General features: G+C 35.3%; 1 protein-coding gene, 1 non-coding gene and 1 pseudogene across 6 annotated transcripts; 1 reads left to right on the top strand and 2 right to left on the bottom strand.

Annotated features, from left to right (window-relative positions):
• Positions 1-277: 277 nt before the first annotated feature.
• LOC106435296 lies at positions 278-1,747 on the bottom strand (annotated as a pseudogene).
• A 2,097-nt stretch (positions 1,748-3,844) lies between these two features.
• LOC106399568 lies at positions 3,845-7,152 on the bottom strand. 5 transcript variants are annotated; one of them, XR_007323749.1, is made up of 9 exons: positions 5,731-7,152; positions 5,534-5,586; positions 5,324-5,433; positions 5,157-5,228; positions 4,837-4,896; positions 4,676-4,749; positions 4,535-4,599; positions 4,308-4,437; positions 3,845-4,216 (listed from the first exon to the last, which is right to left on the bottom strand). It is a non-coding gene; the product is annotated as an uncharacterized LOC106399568 (transcript). The 5 variants fall into 5 exon arrangements; XR_007323747.1 differs by having other exon boundaries at positions 5,324-5,438; positions 5,721-7,150; XR_007323748.1 differs by having other exon boundaries at positions 5,566-5,586; positions 5,731-7,149.
• A 1,129-nt stretch (positions 7,153-8,281) lies between these two features.
• Positions 8,282-12,556, top strand: LOC106399587 (glycosyl hydrolase 5 family protein). The gene is made up of 4 exons (XM_013840050.3): positions 8,282-8,768; positions 10,700-10,947; positions 11,313-11,830; positions 11,920-12,556. The coding sequence occupies exons 1-4, from the start codon at positions 8,292-8,294 to the stop codon at positions 12,399-12,401; spliced, it is 1,725 nt and encodes a 574-aa protein (XP_013695504.3). The 5' UTR covers positions 8,282-8,291; the 3' UTR covers positions 12,402-12,556.
• The last annotated feature ends 143 nt before the right edge of the window (positions 12,557-12,699 follow it).

Here is a 12,699-nt window from a genome sequence, read left to right as displayed (position 1 = left end):
ACACTCATATCCACTAGATTCTTATCAGCAGACAACACTTCCATATCAACAGCACTCTTCCAAAAAACCGCAAGACCACCACTTCTTCCCACCGGGTTAACAGTATATACACGACTATATCCCAGCCAAACTTGAATATCTACAAGGTCATTTCTTGAATGCATAGTTTCCATCAAAAAAAGCAACTCAGGGAAATATTTTTTACGTATTTCCATGAGCCTGTGAATTGTCAAGTCCTGGGACCGTCCCAGTCCTCGACAATTCCAAGCAAGTAGGCTCATTGATCTTTGGACAGTCCCTCCTTCGGGACCGCCTTTTGAGTTATTTGCTTTGCAGCTTTGGGAACTCCACCCATCTGATCAACCGCTTTCCTTTTCTCCACACTTCCAATTAGCATTCCATCTTTTAGAGAAATTTGGATATTTTCCTCTTGGCAAGCATTAGCATTCATCTTCCTCATATTTTTTCCCGGCCTTTTCCTGATGCTGGTCTTCTTTGAGGAGGTCCCAGAAAGATTAAGATCAAAAGATTTCAATCTAGACCCCGTAGAACCACTCAAAGAAGACGATGAAGCTGATGATTGAGAGAAACCAACCTGCTGAACTCTTGTTGATATAATCTCCGGCCTCCATTCAAATGCAGGGTTAGCTCTCATAGAAGCAGCTAAAAGTTTTTCACCTTGCGGTCTTGGTTCAAACAGAGGAGACATAGAATTTTCAACTGGGTAATCAAAGACTAATCCTTTGCCTCTCTGTAAGTCTCTTGTCACAGCCGGTACAGGATCTAAACTCAAAGCAGATTTCCTTAGGATCGGATCATTTTCAACTTCTCTGACCGAAGCTTTGACTCTCTCCTCTCTGATAATTCTTTCTTCACCTGGTGCCACTAACAGATATTGCCTCATTCCTTCCAAAACTTCTGGAGCAATTCTTGGTCTACCAGTATTAGGATTAATACCAACCTGATTTTCCTCCAAAACACCAAACAGCGGATCAGATTCCAAAAGAATTACGTTCGACTTTTTCTTCATAATACTCTGGCCAGCTCTTCTTGAATCTGCTTCAACTTGACTCCTCTGAATAGTGATCGGACAAACAGATTGTTCGTGAGACAACCTCTGACAAGTGTAACACCTCTTCTGAATCCTTTCATAGTTGAAAAAGACTTTAGTTTTTCCACCGTTCGGTAAGTCTATCACTTTTTCTTTGCGCAGAGGTCTTGAGACGTCGAACCGAACCTTAACTCTTTCATAAACATTGCTTCGCGCCTTCAAAGGATCAAAAGACACATCAGTAACCTTTCCTACTATATCTCCAAGCGCTTCAATTGCCAATTGAGTTTGATAGTTGATCGGGATATTCCTGATTTGAACCCATATTGGAATATACTGCAGTGAATCAGGAGGAGGAACTTCTGACCATCTCTCAACAACAATAGCTCATTCATGAAAAGTATGCACACCTTTTTCTAAGACTTCCACCAGATCATGTTCATTATCGAAGATAAACTAAAATCTTTCCTGAGAAAGAGCAATACCTCTAACACGGCCTTGTTTCTGCCATTTACGAGGCATCTGAAAGATAAACTCCTCCATTTTCTGGTAGTCTAAATTGAGCAGACGCCCAATTAAACTTCTTTTATTCCTTTCAGTCGAACTAAACTCAGGAAGATTTGGCATAACAAAGGGCACATCATCATCATCTTCAAGAGACATGGCCATCAAGGCCTTATCCATCGCCGCCGACATCAGATCTTCTTCAAACTCTTATCCAAAACCTCAAATCGAACCAAGCAGAGACAATCAAACAGAATCGAAAGATTACAGAACTTTTTAACTCTGAAACTGTGCTTCTCTCCTAAAAGTTTCAACACCACCTTTTGGAGCAGAAGGAACTGGATCACCTTCTTAGGGAAACAAGGTCAGATCTTAAGAAACAGTAGCTTCAAAACAGATTCACGAAGCTGGTAACTTCAAAGCTTCACTCAAAATTTTATCGCTTTTGTTATCGCTCTTTTTCCATTCTTTCTCACTAAACGACAAAACTCACCGCTCTCTAGAAACCTTTTGAAGAGTTCAAAAAAATAAATATATACTATATATCTATGTTAATATTATTCAAACTTAATTATAGACCATATAAAATAAAAAGTGTTTGTTTGGATTAATAAAATTTATTTATGTGTTCACGTCAATTTAATAATATACGTTATAGTTACTGAATTTTTAATATTAATATATATTTATTATTTAATAATATGTAAAATAGTATATAATACATAAAAATAATTTATTTATAATGTCCATTCCGCGTAAGGCGCGAATCTTAACCTAGTAACCTATTACTGTTTTATCGTCAGTTGTATGTCATAGCAATCGGTCCACGTGGGTATTATAGATAACAGATTACGAGGATCTATATTTATATAAAATTGATTCAGTCTCATTTTTTTGATTTAACTACATGCTGTGTCAGCTGGCGTCCTGAAGACCACCGGCATGTTACCGTACCAATACATACCCTCCAAACAAGCAATAAAATAAACAAGCGACGACTTTGGTATTCGAATTCGAAAGTGACTTAATTTTGATCAAACTCTTTAATATGAAGAGAGTCTTTCAGTTGCATCAGAGGAAGAGAATGACTTGTTACTCAAGAAACTATCTGAATATGCTTCGACACGACCCTGGTGAATCTTACAAAGACCCTACAGAAGGATAAAGAATATTATAGACATTAATATCTATATCCTTCTATACTATAATTAGAAATAGACTTATTCTTGGGTTCACCAACCAATAGAATTGTGTTATTTCATATTCGATATCTTTTAAAAAAAGAAACAAAATATTGTCAAATTATATTATTTTTTTAAAATTAAATGATAAAAAAAAATAGTAGTAATTATAAAAAAATATATTTTTAACGTCGTCAGCAAAACATTAAACCCTAAACCCTAAATCCTAATCCCTAAAACCCTAAATCCTAAACCCTAAACCATTGGGTAAACCTTAAACTCTATGATAAATCTTAAACTCAAAATCAAAATCACTAAATACTAAAACACTCAGTGTTTAGTGCTTAGGATTTAGGGTTTAGAGTTTTAGGGTTTAGAGTTTTAGGGTTTATTTTTTTATTTAGAGTTTAGGATTTATCCAAGGATTTATGGTTTACCCAAGGGTTTAGGGTTTACCCAAGGGTTTAGAGTTTACCCAAGAGTTTAGGGTTTAGGGATTAGGATATAGGGTTTAGGAATTAGAATTTAGGGTTTAGTGTTTTGCTGAAGACGTTAAAAAAAATTTTTAATTTTTTTTTCTGTAACTACTATTTTTTATTTTTATTTTTTTTAAACATAATATAACTTGACAATATTTTGTTTCCTTTTTTAAAAGATATCAAATTTGAAATAATGAAATTCTATTGGTTGGTGAACCTAGAGGTTCACCCTAGGAGGGTGAACCCAAGAATAACTCTTAGAAATATATGTACATGTCTTATATAATAAATACTCCCTCTGTTTTTAAAAAATGCATATTCTAGACTTTTCACATATATTAAGAAAACTCATTAAATATGCATTGTTTTTTGTGAATAACAATTTTTCATAATTTTTAGCCACTAGAAATTCAATAAACACCATTAATTTTTTTGAAACTTACAATTTTTCATAAAATTATACATTGAAAAAGTAAAAAATGTGTCTTTTTGAAACAAATTTTTTTTCCAGAACATACATCTTTTAGGAACGGAGGGAGTATACAATATTTGTTATTAATATCTATAATATTCGATATCCTTCTATAGACCCTTTTCACATAGGTCTCTAAGTGACACAAAATACTCAGTAATTAAACAATAATGTTTCCTTGATTCAGCTTCTTGTGACTGATTTTTCAAATAATTGGTGTAACATTATATGTTACAACAGCCTAAAGAAAATTGATAAGTTTTATTTAACGCATGATACATAAATTCAATGATAACCTCTGCAATAATTCCCATGGTGATGTTGATTCTGCTGATCTAGTTCTTCCTATAGGTTCCTTGAGATACATACATCTGGTAATCCAAGTACGCTGTTATATCGGTTATGATCGTCTGTAGATTCGCTGCGTCCTTTTTCGCCCTCAACTTTGGCAAGAAATGCTCTCTGACAACGTTCGCAGCTTTTAAGAACTGAGATTTGTACCTCTGATGAATAGACCAAACCCTGCCGTCTACACATCAACATGTACCAAAGTTATGATACATAGCTCATTTCAAAAAAACTCAGAACCGGTAATTGTAAATCTAAGCTTTTTCGGGTACCTGGAGAAATGCGTTTAAGGCTGTTGTAGTAGCATCTGTAGGCTGAGATTTTGTTAAGGAACCGGGCAAACCAAGCCCATCCATGTTCAATCCCATGAATGTTATGAGCATTGCCACCGCAAATATCGGTCTGTTATTGCCATTAGAAGAAGAGTCACATTGCTAAGAATCAGACTACGGAAACAGTAGTTCACAAGACAGAGTTGAATAAAAAAAGAGGTAGAAACCTGGACAAGTGCACCGTAGCGTCTCACCGTAGAAGCTAGGCGGTGATATGCGTCTGAGTCCCAACCTGACTGAATTTATTAACAATTAATTAAGAAATTCTTAACAATTAGGTCAAAGTAATTTTAGAGAAATTTACTTACATGTGAGCTAATAATATGCTTTGGGACAGTGTAAATGCAAGCTTTGTAAAAATCAGCAAGAACAATATCCATTGCTTGTGTGCATCAATGATAGATGATATTCAGTAACGGCAAAGAGAGTTTTAACTACAGAAACAACAAAACATTTTCAGATTTTGTACCTGCGAGGTGACATAAAGGATGACGTAGCTGCCTGCAAAAGGGTCTTGAGTGGAGACTATCTGCAAGAATCAACAAACATTAACAAAGAGTTGTTTGCCAGTTTGACCCGAGCACAACAATCTGAGTCCAAAGAATGAACTCTATATAAGAGACGCCTAGGCAAAGCTTACACAAAACCTCTTCAACTCTATATTGAATCTTTCGTACCACATGCTTAAAATTGACATTTTCAAAAGTAAAACAAGATCAAGGCTCCTACATTAAAACGCGAAAAGAGTCACATATACAACAACAGTCATGAAGAAACCATGAACCATACCTTACATTATCCTTTGTTGCCCTTATTTGCTTTATGGCCCTTGCAATTTGTTTTTTCAAAGATGCTAAAGTCCTACAAATAGTAATAAATGGAAAAGAAAAAAAAAATGACTTGTGAGAAAATGTGTATGATATGATGGATAACAGCATAAGGAAAAAGATAGATACCTCATTTGAACATGATTTTAGAGACTGGTTCACTGCTTCTAACTCTTCCAGCTTCTTCAACCTGTGCTTCTCCAATGTCAAAGCACTTTCTGCAGCTTGGATTGATTTACCTAGGCTGCTCCAATAAAGAATAAACACAACAAGAAATAAGGTTGCAATATTCAAATAATCAAATGAAAAGGAAAAAACAATCACAGCAACGTAGGATACCAATAGGTGTTTAGAAGAAGATAGCTACCCACCAGCTTGAGCATTCAATGTAGCTGAATGTATCAAAACACCAGCAACAAGAAAAAAAACTCATTTATTTCCCAAAATTTGTAGACATTAGAAGGAAAAACAATCACAGCATACTATGAAGTAAAGTGGTAAGCAAAAATGTATCCCTGCAACCAACCATAGCTTACACTTTTCGTAGATCACGTTTAGGTTCCACTTCTTTCCTAGTTTCTTTGAGCGAGAGACGATTCCATCTCTTTCATTATTTCCGCTCCGACATCTGATACTTGATTCCTGATATCTTCCTGTTATCATCAACAAACAGATCCAATATCTCAATCAGTTTATCAACAACAACAAAACTTGTGCCTCACTTCATATAGGGCAGTCTCAGCCAAACCCACGTTACTCATCAGAAAAGACTCAGGTTCACAGTCAATCTCATCATCAGATTCATCACTGTATGAACATGAAGTAACCATCAAACAAGGTAGCAAGGAAGAAGAGTTGGTGTTGAGCACCTCAAGCTCATCACAAGCAAACCGTTTCCACATCGTACAGACTTGACTACAATCTTCTTACAGCCATTCCACCACTCCTTTTTTTTAACACGCCATTTTAACATGAGAAAACCATTCTCTCTCTCTTTTTTTTTGTCACAAAATTCCTGTTCGTTTGGTTGCCGCAGGTTTCGGCGTCAGCGGCGGCGGCAGCGTCAATGAGAACAGTTGTTGTTCGTTTCGCAGATGCAGACGCTGCCGCTGCCGCTGCCGCATACTATATCGCGACCGCAGATTTTATCGGCGTCAGCCGCAGGACGCGGCGTCAGCCGCAGGACGCGGCGTCAGACGCAGTTTCCTGCGTCAACGAAACGAACAAGAGTTGACGCAGAATGTTGACGCTGCCGCTGCCGCCGGTACCTGCGGCAACCAAACGAACAGTCCTAAAGAGAAACATTCTCTACTTTTCAATCCTAAACCAATGCAGACCTCAAAAGCGAGCTAAATGTTAAGGCAGTCTTAGTGAAAGGCTGAGGAAACTTTGAAAAAGCATTGAGATTCTTTTCTACAGACTCAATTTCAGATAGCCTCACGGTCAATGCTCATCCCATCAAAGCTTCTGGCTGGGACAACGAGGTTCCAAGGCACAGAGAAAAAGGAACATCAATTAAATCTCAAAACAGAACCAAAACATATGTTTTAGAGGTAACCCCACTCACTGATGAAACAGAGAACTTACATTGGAAACACGACCGGTGATTTAAACGAAGAAGAAACAACTGCAGACGATAATGTGCCTTGCAGAGAGAGAAAACCGGCGGTTATGAAGAACCGGTCGGTTTAAATCAAATTTTCAAAAAATGGAAAATATATCAGAAACGAATGGTTAATTTTTTAGAAGAGAAATAAATTGATTCTTTTTCTTTAAACCAAAAAATATTCGTTTTAGGGAATCTTGTGTTACAAATCACCGAAAGGAGTATTTACTTTGACGTGGGTTAAACTTTAACGGTCTTTCAAGTCTCTCTTAACTTGTGAACAAGTGTTGCCCAATCTGTAATTACTTGAGACTAATTTTATCTTGGAAATAAAATTATACTGCATTCAAAGTTATATATCTCGACTTTGTACTATTTTTTGAATTTATATATATGGGGACTGGGTTTTATAACGTAGTGATGTACAGTGCTAGAGTGGGTAATTGTATAACAGCTCACATAAATAAATGGCACTTTTACATTTTAAAAAAAATCTAAATAAGTAAATGGATTCAGATAGTTGGTAACTGCATTTGGTTTTGTGTACGTAGACATTAATTACAGATATCAACTATAGAGTTGACAAAGCTCCCTAACATATACATGTTGAAAAACTCAAGCGTTCTAGATGTTAACTAGTCTTCCTGATTCAAAAAATAATACTGTAATATTACTACTGGAAAAAATAAGGTTTAATTTTTTTCTTCATTGATTTATTAAATTCACGTATACCAAATTTTCCATATAAGCACCTAATATAATGAATTTCACCGCAAAAAATAAAACCATCGTCCTTCTAAATATTGAACATTTCTTCACGAAAATTAGCATAACATATGCGCAAGAATGATATGTACACTTCTAAATATGGTTCATTCATTTTGATCATCAAAAGTGACCTTTCATACGTGTTGTTCTTTAACTTTGATTCGTTGTTAATTTGAACGATTACTAAATATTTGATTTGAGTCTGAAAGACGGTGCGGTGGATATACTGCTCATGTAGATGCTTGTTCGAAACCTATTTTCAGGGGTGAAACGGCTATCTTGTCTTTAAATGCTCACACGGATTTTAGTTAGAACTGTTGCACGCATTCTAGTATTTTGACAGTTAGCGACGTTTCATTTTCAAGTATAGGATATTTAGTAGGAGTATGTATACATGATAGCTAGATGGTTATGTATATTTGGAATCTTGTAATGTTGAGTTTTAGCTTTATGAGACTTCTCATACTTCTGATATTGACACCAGCTATTCACGTTTCAGGTACTCTAAAGAAAACTCATGTTTAGAATATTTTTTTTTAATTACCAATATATCAAACGTTGATTACAGTTAACACGGAGAGGAAGCCAAGTGATATTAACGTAAAAAAAATGGTAAAACATAACTTGTAATTTATGATTTATGAACAGTAAAGGAAGAACATATTTTAAGGACAGAGACATTTACTTCTCAACCCTCTCTCTATAAATAAGACTATTGTTAAAATGATTGTCCAACACACAAGAGAAACAAGAAAACACAACTGCATACAAGCAATGACGAGAAAAGAGCCAAAACACATGTTTTGCTTTTTCCCCTTCTTCTGTTTCTTCTTCTCATTCATTGCACAAAACACCGTCCCAAACATGGCTTATCCACTCTCAACAAGCTCCCGTTGGATTGTCGACGAGAATGGTCAACGAGTGAAGCTAGCGTGTGTGAACTGGCCATCGCACCTCCAGCCCGTGGTGGCTGAAGGGCTGAGCAAGCAACCGGTGGACGCTGTGGCCAAGAAGATAGTTGAAATGGGTTTCAATTGTGTTAGGTTAACTTGGGCGTTGGATTTGATGACTAATGAGACATTAGCTAATAATGTCACAGTGAGGCAATCTTTTCAAAGCTTTGGTCTTAAAGATGACATTGTTGGCTTCCAAACTAACAACCCCTCCATTATTGATATCTCCCTCATTGAAGCTTTCAAGGTACACTCTTATAATATCTTCAAGCTTTTCACTTTCCAAAAATTGTGTCGGTTATATTAGTTTACAGTAATGTATTAGAGATTGAATTATAATGCAGATATTGAAACCCGTTTTGTTTTTTGATTAAAAGTATAGGTTTTATACTAAGATGACTTGAATATTTATTGCAAATCTTAGATATGTAAGCATACACGTGTCCTTCTCTACATCCTTTTTTCATGTGTCATGTGAACATATAACATACTCCCTCCCTCCGTTTCTGAATAAGTGTCACTTTGACACTTTTCACACAGACTAAGAAAGTAGCGGAAATATATGTAGGTTGTTATTAATTACATCTTTCTGACCAAAAGTATTTGAGATAAATAAAATTATTTATAAAACCAATGCAGTTTACAATTAATTTTCAGTTGAAAATAAGTATAATTTGCATTGAAATTGTAAAGTGACACTTTTTGTGTAACAAGAAAAAAAAACTAGAATGACACTTATTACGAAACAGAATGAGTATTTTGCAAATTAACAGAAAATAACAATTTTTTTATATATAGACAAGCTATTTCCATAAAATATCGATTCATGAAACACCTCAACAATCCATTCAAATGAAAAGATATATGATGAAATAAAATGCTTGGGGTCCTTCTTTTTCTATGATTTTTATATTTATTTCTTAATTAAACACAAGATGGGGTGAATCATTGAATTGTAAAAAATTAATCAGCTACAAAGAAAAAGAATATAAATGTTTTTTTAGGTTAAGAGCTTTTGTGTTATAGTCTTCTCTTTATATTTCTGCTGTTTTTAATTTGTTTCTTGATATGAATTGTGTAAAGATTTAAACTGACCAGGCATATAGGGTGTTCGATGGACTTATGCTTTACACTTTTAGGGAAATGCAATCTTTAGACATTAAAATGAATCTGTTCAACTAATTTTTAAAGTTATAATTAATTTAATAGTTAAAACTTCCATTGACAGAAGAATGAATTTCAAGTTTCAATGTTGCTTATCAAACTTATTACACGTATATAAATTGTAGAAGAACCAAACTGTCTAAAGAACACGTCAACTCTTGTGGGAAACTTTACATAAACAAAATATTCAATCAAATCTTGTTGGGGTTTGGTTGGGAATTGTTATTAAACAAAATATCCGGGAATGTGTACGCTGAAATATGTCAATCGTCAATTTCTTAATTAATTAAAAATTGTTTGGTAGTGGGTAAATGAAGTTAATGTGCAACTTAAGAACACATAACACTCGTGATGTTTGTTTGGCCTTTTGCCTTTTCTGTCACATGAGCTAATTATGTTCTCATGGATTTGTTCTATTCTTAATGGGTGTATAATGCAACATGCATATGCGTACCCAAAAGTTGGTAAGTTATTTAGCGAGGATCGAGTCTTTTTACCTGATTTTCAAATTCTCGTTTGGAGATGAGATTACAAAGAGACTAAGGTTCTTGAAATTACAAAACATTAGTATTGTTCCGAATCTAAATTTCACAACACAGGTTTTTTCTTTCTATGATCATAAACCTTTATTCTCATATACTAAGTTGCATATCATACATCATGTATCATCACGCTGCCAACCAAACTTTACAAATCAGCATTAGTATTTTATATCAAAGCTATTTTGTATACATTAGATAAATTGTCATACGGATATCATCGAAGTACGAATGATAATTCACTAATTAGTTATAATTATGTTATAAATTTTCTTAAAATGTCAAAATTTTGGTTGTAAGATGCCCAGTCTAAATAAACATAATGGAAAAACCGCATGCCATGGAAATATTAAAAACCCCGTGATATATCTAAAAATGACCAATTTAACCAAAACCGCAATCCTATAATAGAAAAGTGAAAATGAAATGTCGATGATGATATATATATATATAAGCTTATTTTTCGTTTGGGCAGATGGTGGTTACTACATTAGGAAACAATGATGTGATGGTTATATTAGACAACCACCTAACCAAACCAGGGTGGTGCTGCGCCAACAACGACGGTAACGGTTTTTTCGGTGACAAGTTCTTCGATCCCACCGAATGGACCGCCGCTTTGAGTAAAATGGCGGCGACGTTCGATGGCGTCTCTAATGTCGTTGGCATGAGTCTAAGGAATGAACTTAGAGGGCCTAAACAAAACGCGGACGACTGGTTCAAGTAAGGTTACTACTTTTTAGCCCATGCATATATTATGTATTACATTAAAAAATTATTATAAAGTTTAGCAAATAAAAATCTTTAATTAAGTTTCTTCTTTTTTATTTTGAGATTTAAAATATATATATATATATGTACTATAACAAATGTATCCCTAAAATAAAGTATGTGAATAAAACACTTGTTAATGAGGCATATATACAAACGTTGTTTCTTGGATTTGTCAATGATTTAAGAGTTTGTTACAAAAATCAAAATTTTAGGTTGAAAGTTGACCTTGAACAAACGGAAGTTGTTTTCATTGTACTCTTCGTTATAATTTATTAATTAAAATCAAACGAATGTTTTCCTTTCAATGTACGTAGGTATATGCAACAAGGAGCGGAAGCAGTTCATGCAGCAAACAAGAACGTACTTGTAATCCTGTCCGGTCTAAGTTTCGACGCCGATCTCTCTTTCGTTAGGTCCAGACCCGTAAAACTATCATTCACCAAAAAACTCGTGTTCGAGCTCCATTGGTACTCTTTCAGTGACGGAAACTGGGCGACCAACAACCCTAACGATATCTGCGGTCGAGTTCTAAACCGGATAAGAAACGGTGGCGAGTTTCTCCTCAACAAAGGCTTTCCCTTGTTCCTCAGCGAGTTTGGTATAGACGAAAGAGGAGGAAACGCAGATGATAATCGCTATTTCGGATGTGTAAGTGGTTGGGCGGCCGGTAATGATGTTGATTGGTCGCTATGGGCCCTAACCGGAAGTTATTACTTGAGAGAAGGTAAGGTCGGTTTGGTTGAGTATTATGGTGTGTTGGATTCGGATTGGATTAGCGTTCGAAACTCGAGTTTCTTGCAAAAGATCACTCTTCTTCAATCTCAGCTTCAAGGTGCATAACATACATCGCAAAAGTTTCTAGAAGCTTAACCAAGATTTGCTTCAGTCACTAATTTTTTTTGGTTCGATTTGGTTTACTAGGACCGGGGCCTTCAACTGATGCTTACAATCTGGTTTTCCATCCATATACCGGACTCTGCCTAGTACGGTCTCTCAATGACACGACAATGCTTACTCTTGGTCCATGCAACAGTTCCGAACCATGGAGCTACACTAAGCAAACACTACGAATCAAAGACCAGTCTTTGTGTTTACAGAGCAACGGACCAGGAAACAGGGTTACGATGACTAAGACGGATTGTTCAAGTCCCGGTTCAATATGGCAGACTATCTCGGCATCTAAGATGCACTTAGCTTCAACAACAAGTAACAACACTTCTGTTTGCCTTGACGTGGCCGCAGACGACAAAGTTCTGGCTAATGCTTGCAAATGTCTGAGTAAGGACAGTTCTTGTGAGCCAATGAGCCAATGGTTCACTATCATTAACGCAACAAGGCCATTGAAGGGATCAAGACTGTACAAACAGTTGGAGAATTTGTCTCCCAAATCGGATTTGCTGTAAAGCTCTTAATATGACTAGCAAACTATTAGAAAATTAATTAAGTCCTCGTTTTAGATTAGAAAAATAATCAAGAAAATGTTAGAATATCTCTTGTTCAAATTCATTTCTTAATATATCATTGTTAATTCTAATGTTAGATTCGAGTTTATTACGGACTTCCAACTTAAAAATAATTGATAATTAGTGAATTGACCCTAACCCTTTATATATTAATTAATGTCTCATTGAATTCCCGATGTTCAATTACTTTATCTCTAATACCTAAAAAAAAAATCATCTTTCAGTAAATTATTTGAAT

The sequence above is a fragment of the Brassica napus genome, chromosome C5, assembly GCF_020379485.1.
Source record: "Brassica napus cultivar Da-Ae chromosome C5, Da-Ae, whole genome shotgun sequence".
Lineage (NCBI taxonomy): Eukaryota > Viridiplantae > Streptophyta > Magnoliopsida > Brassicales > Brassicaceae > Brassica > Brassica napus.
The sequence above is the reverse complement of the archived record's forward strand: the minus strand, read 5'-3'. Positions and strand labels throughout refer to the sequence as shown.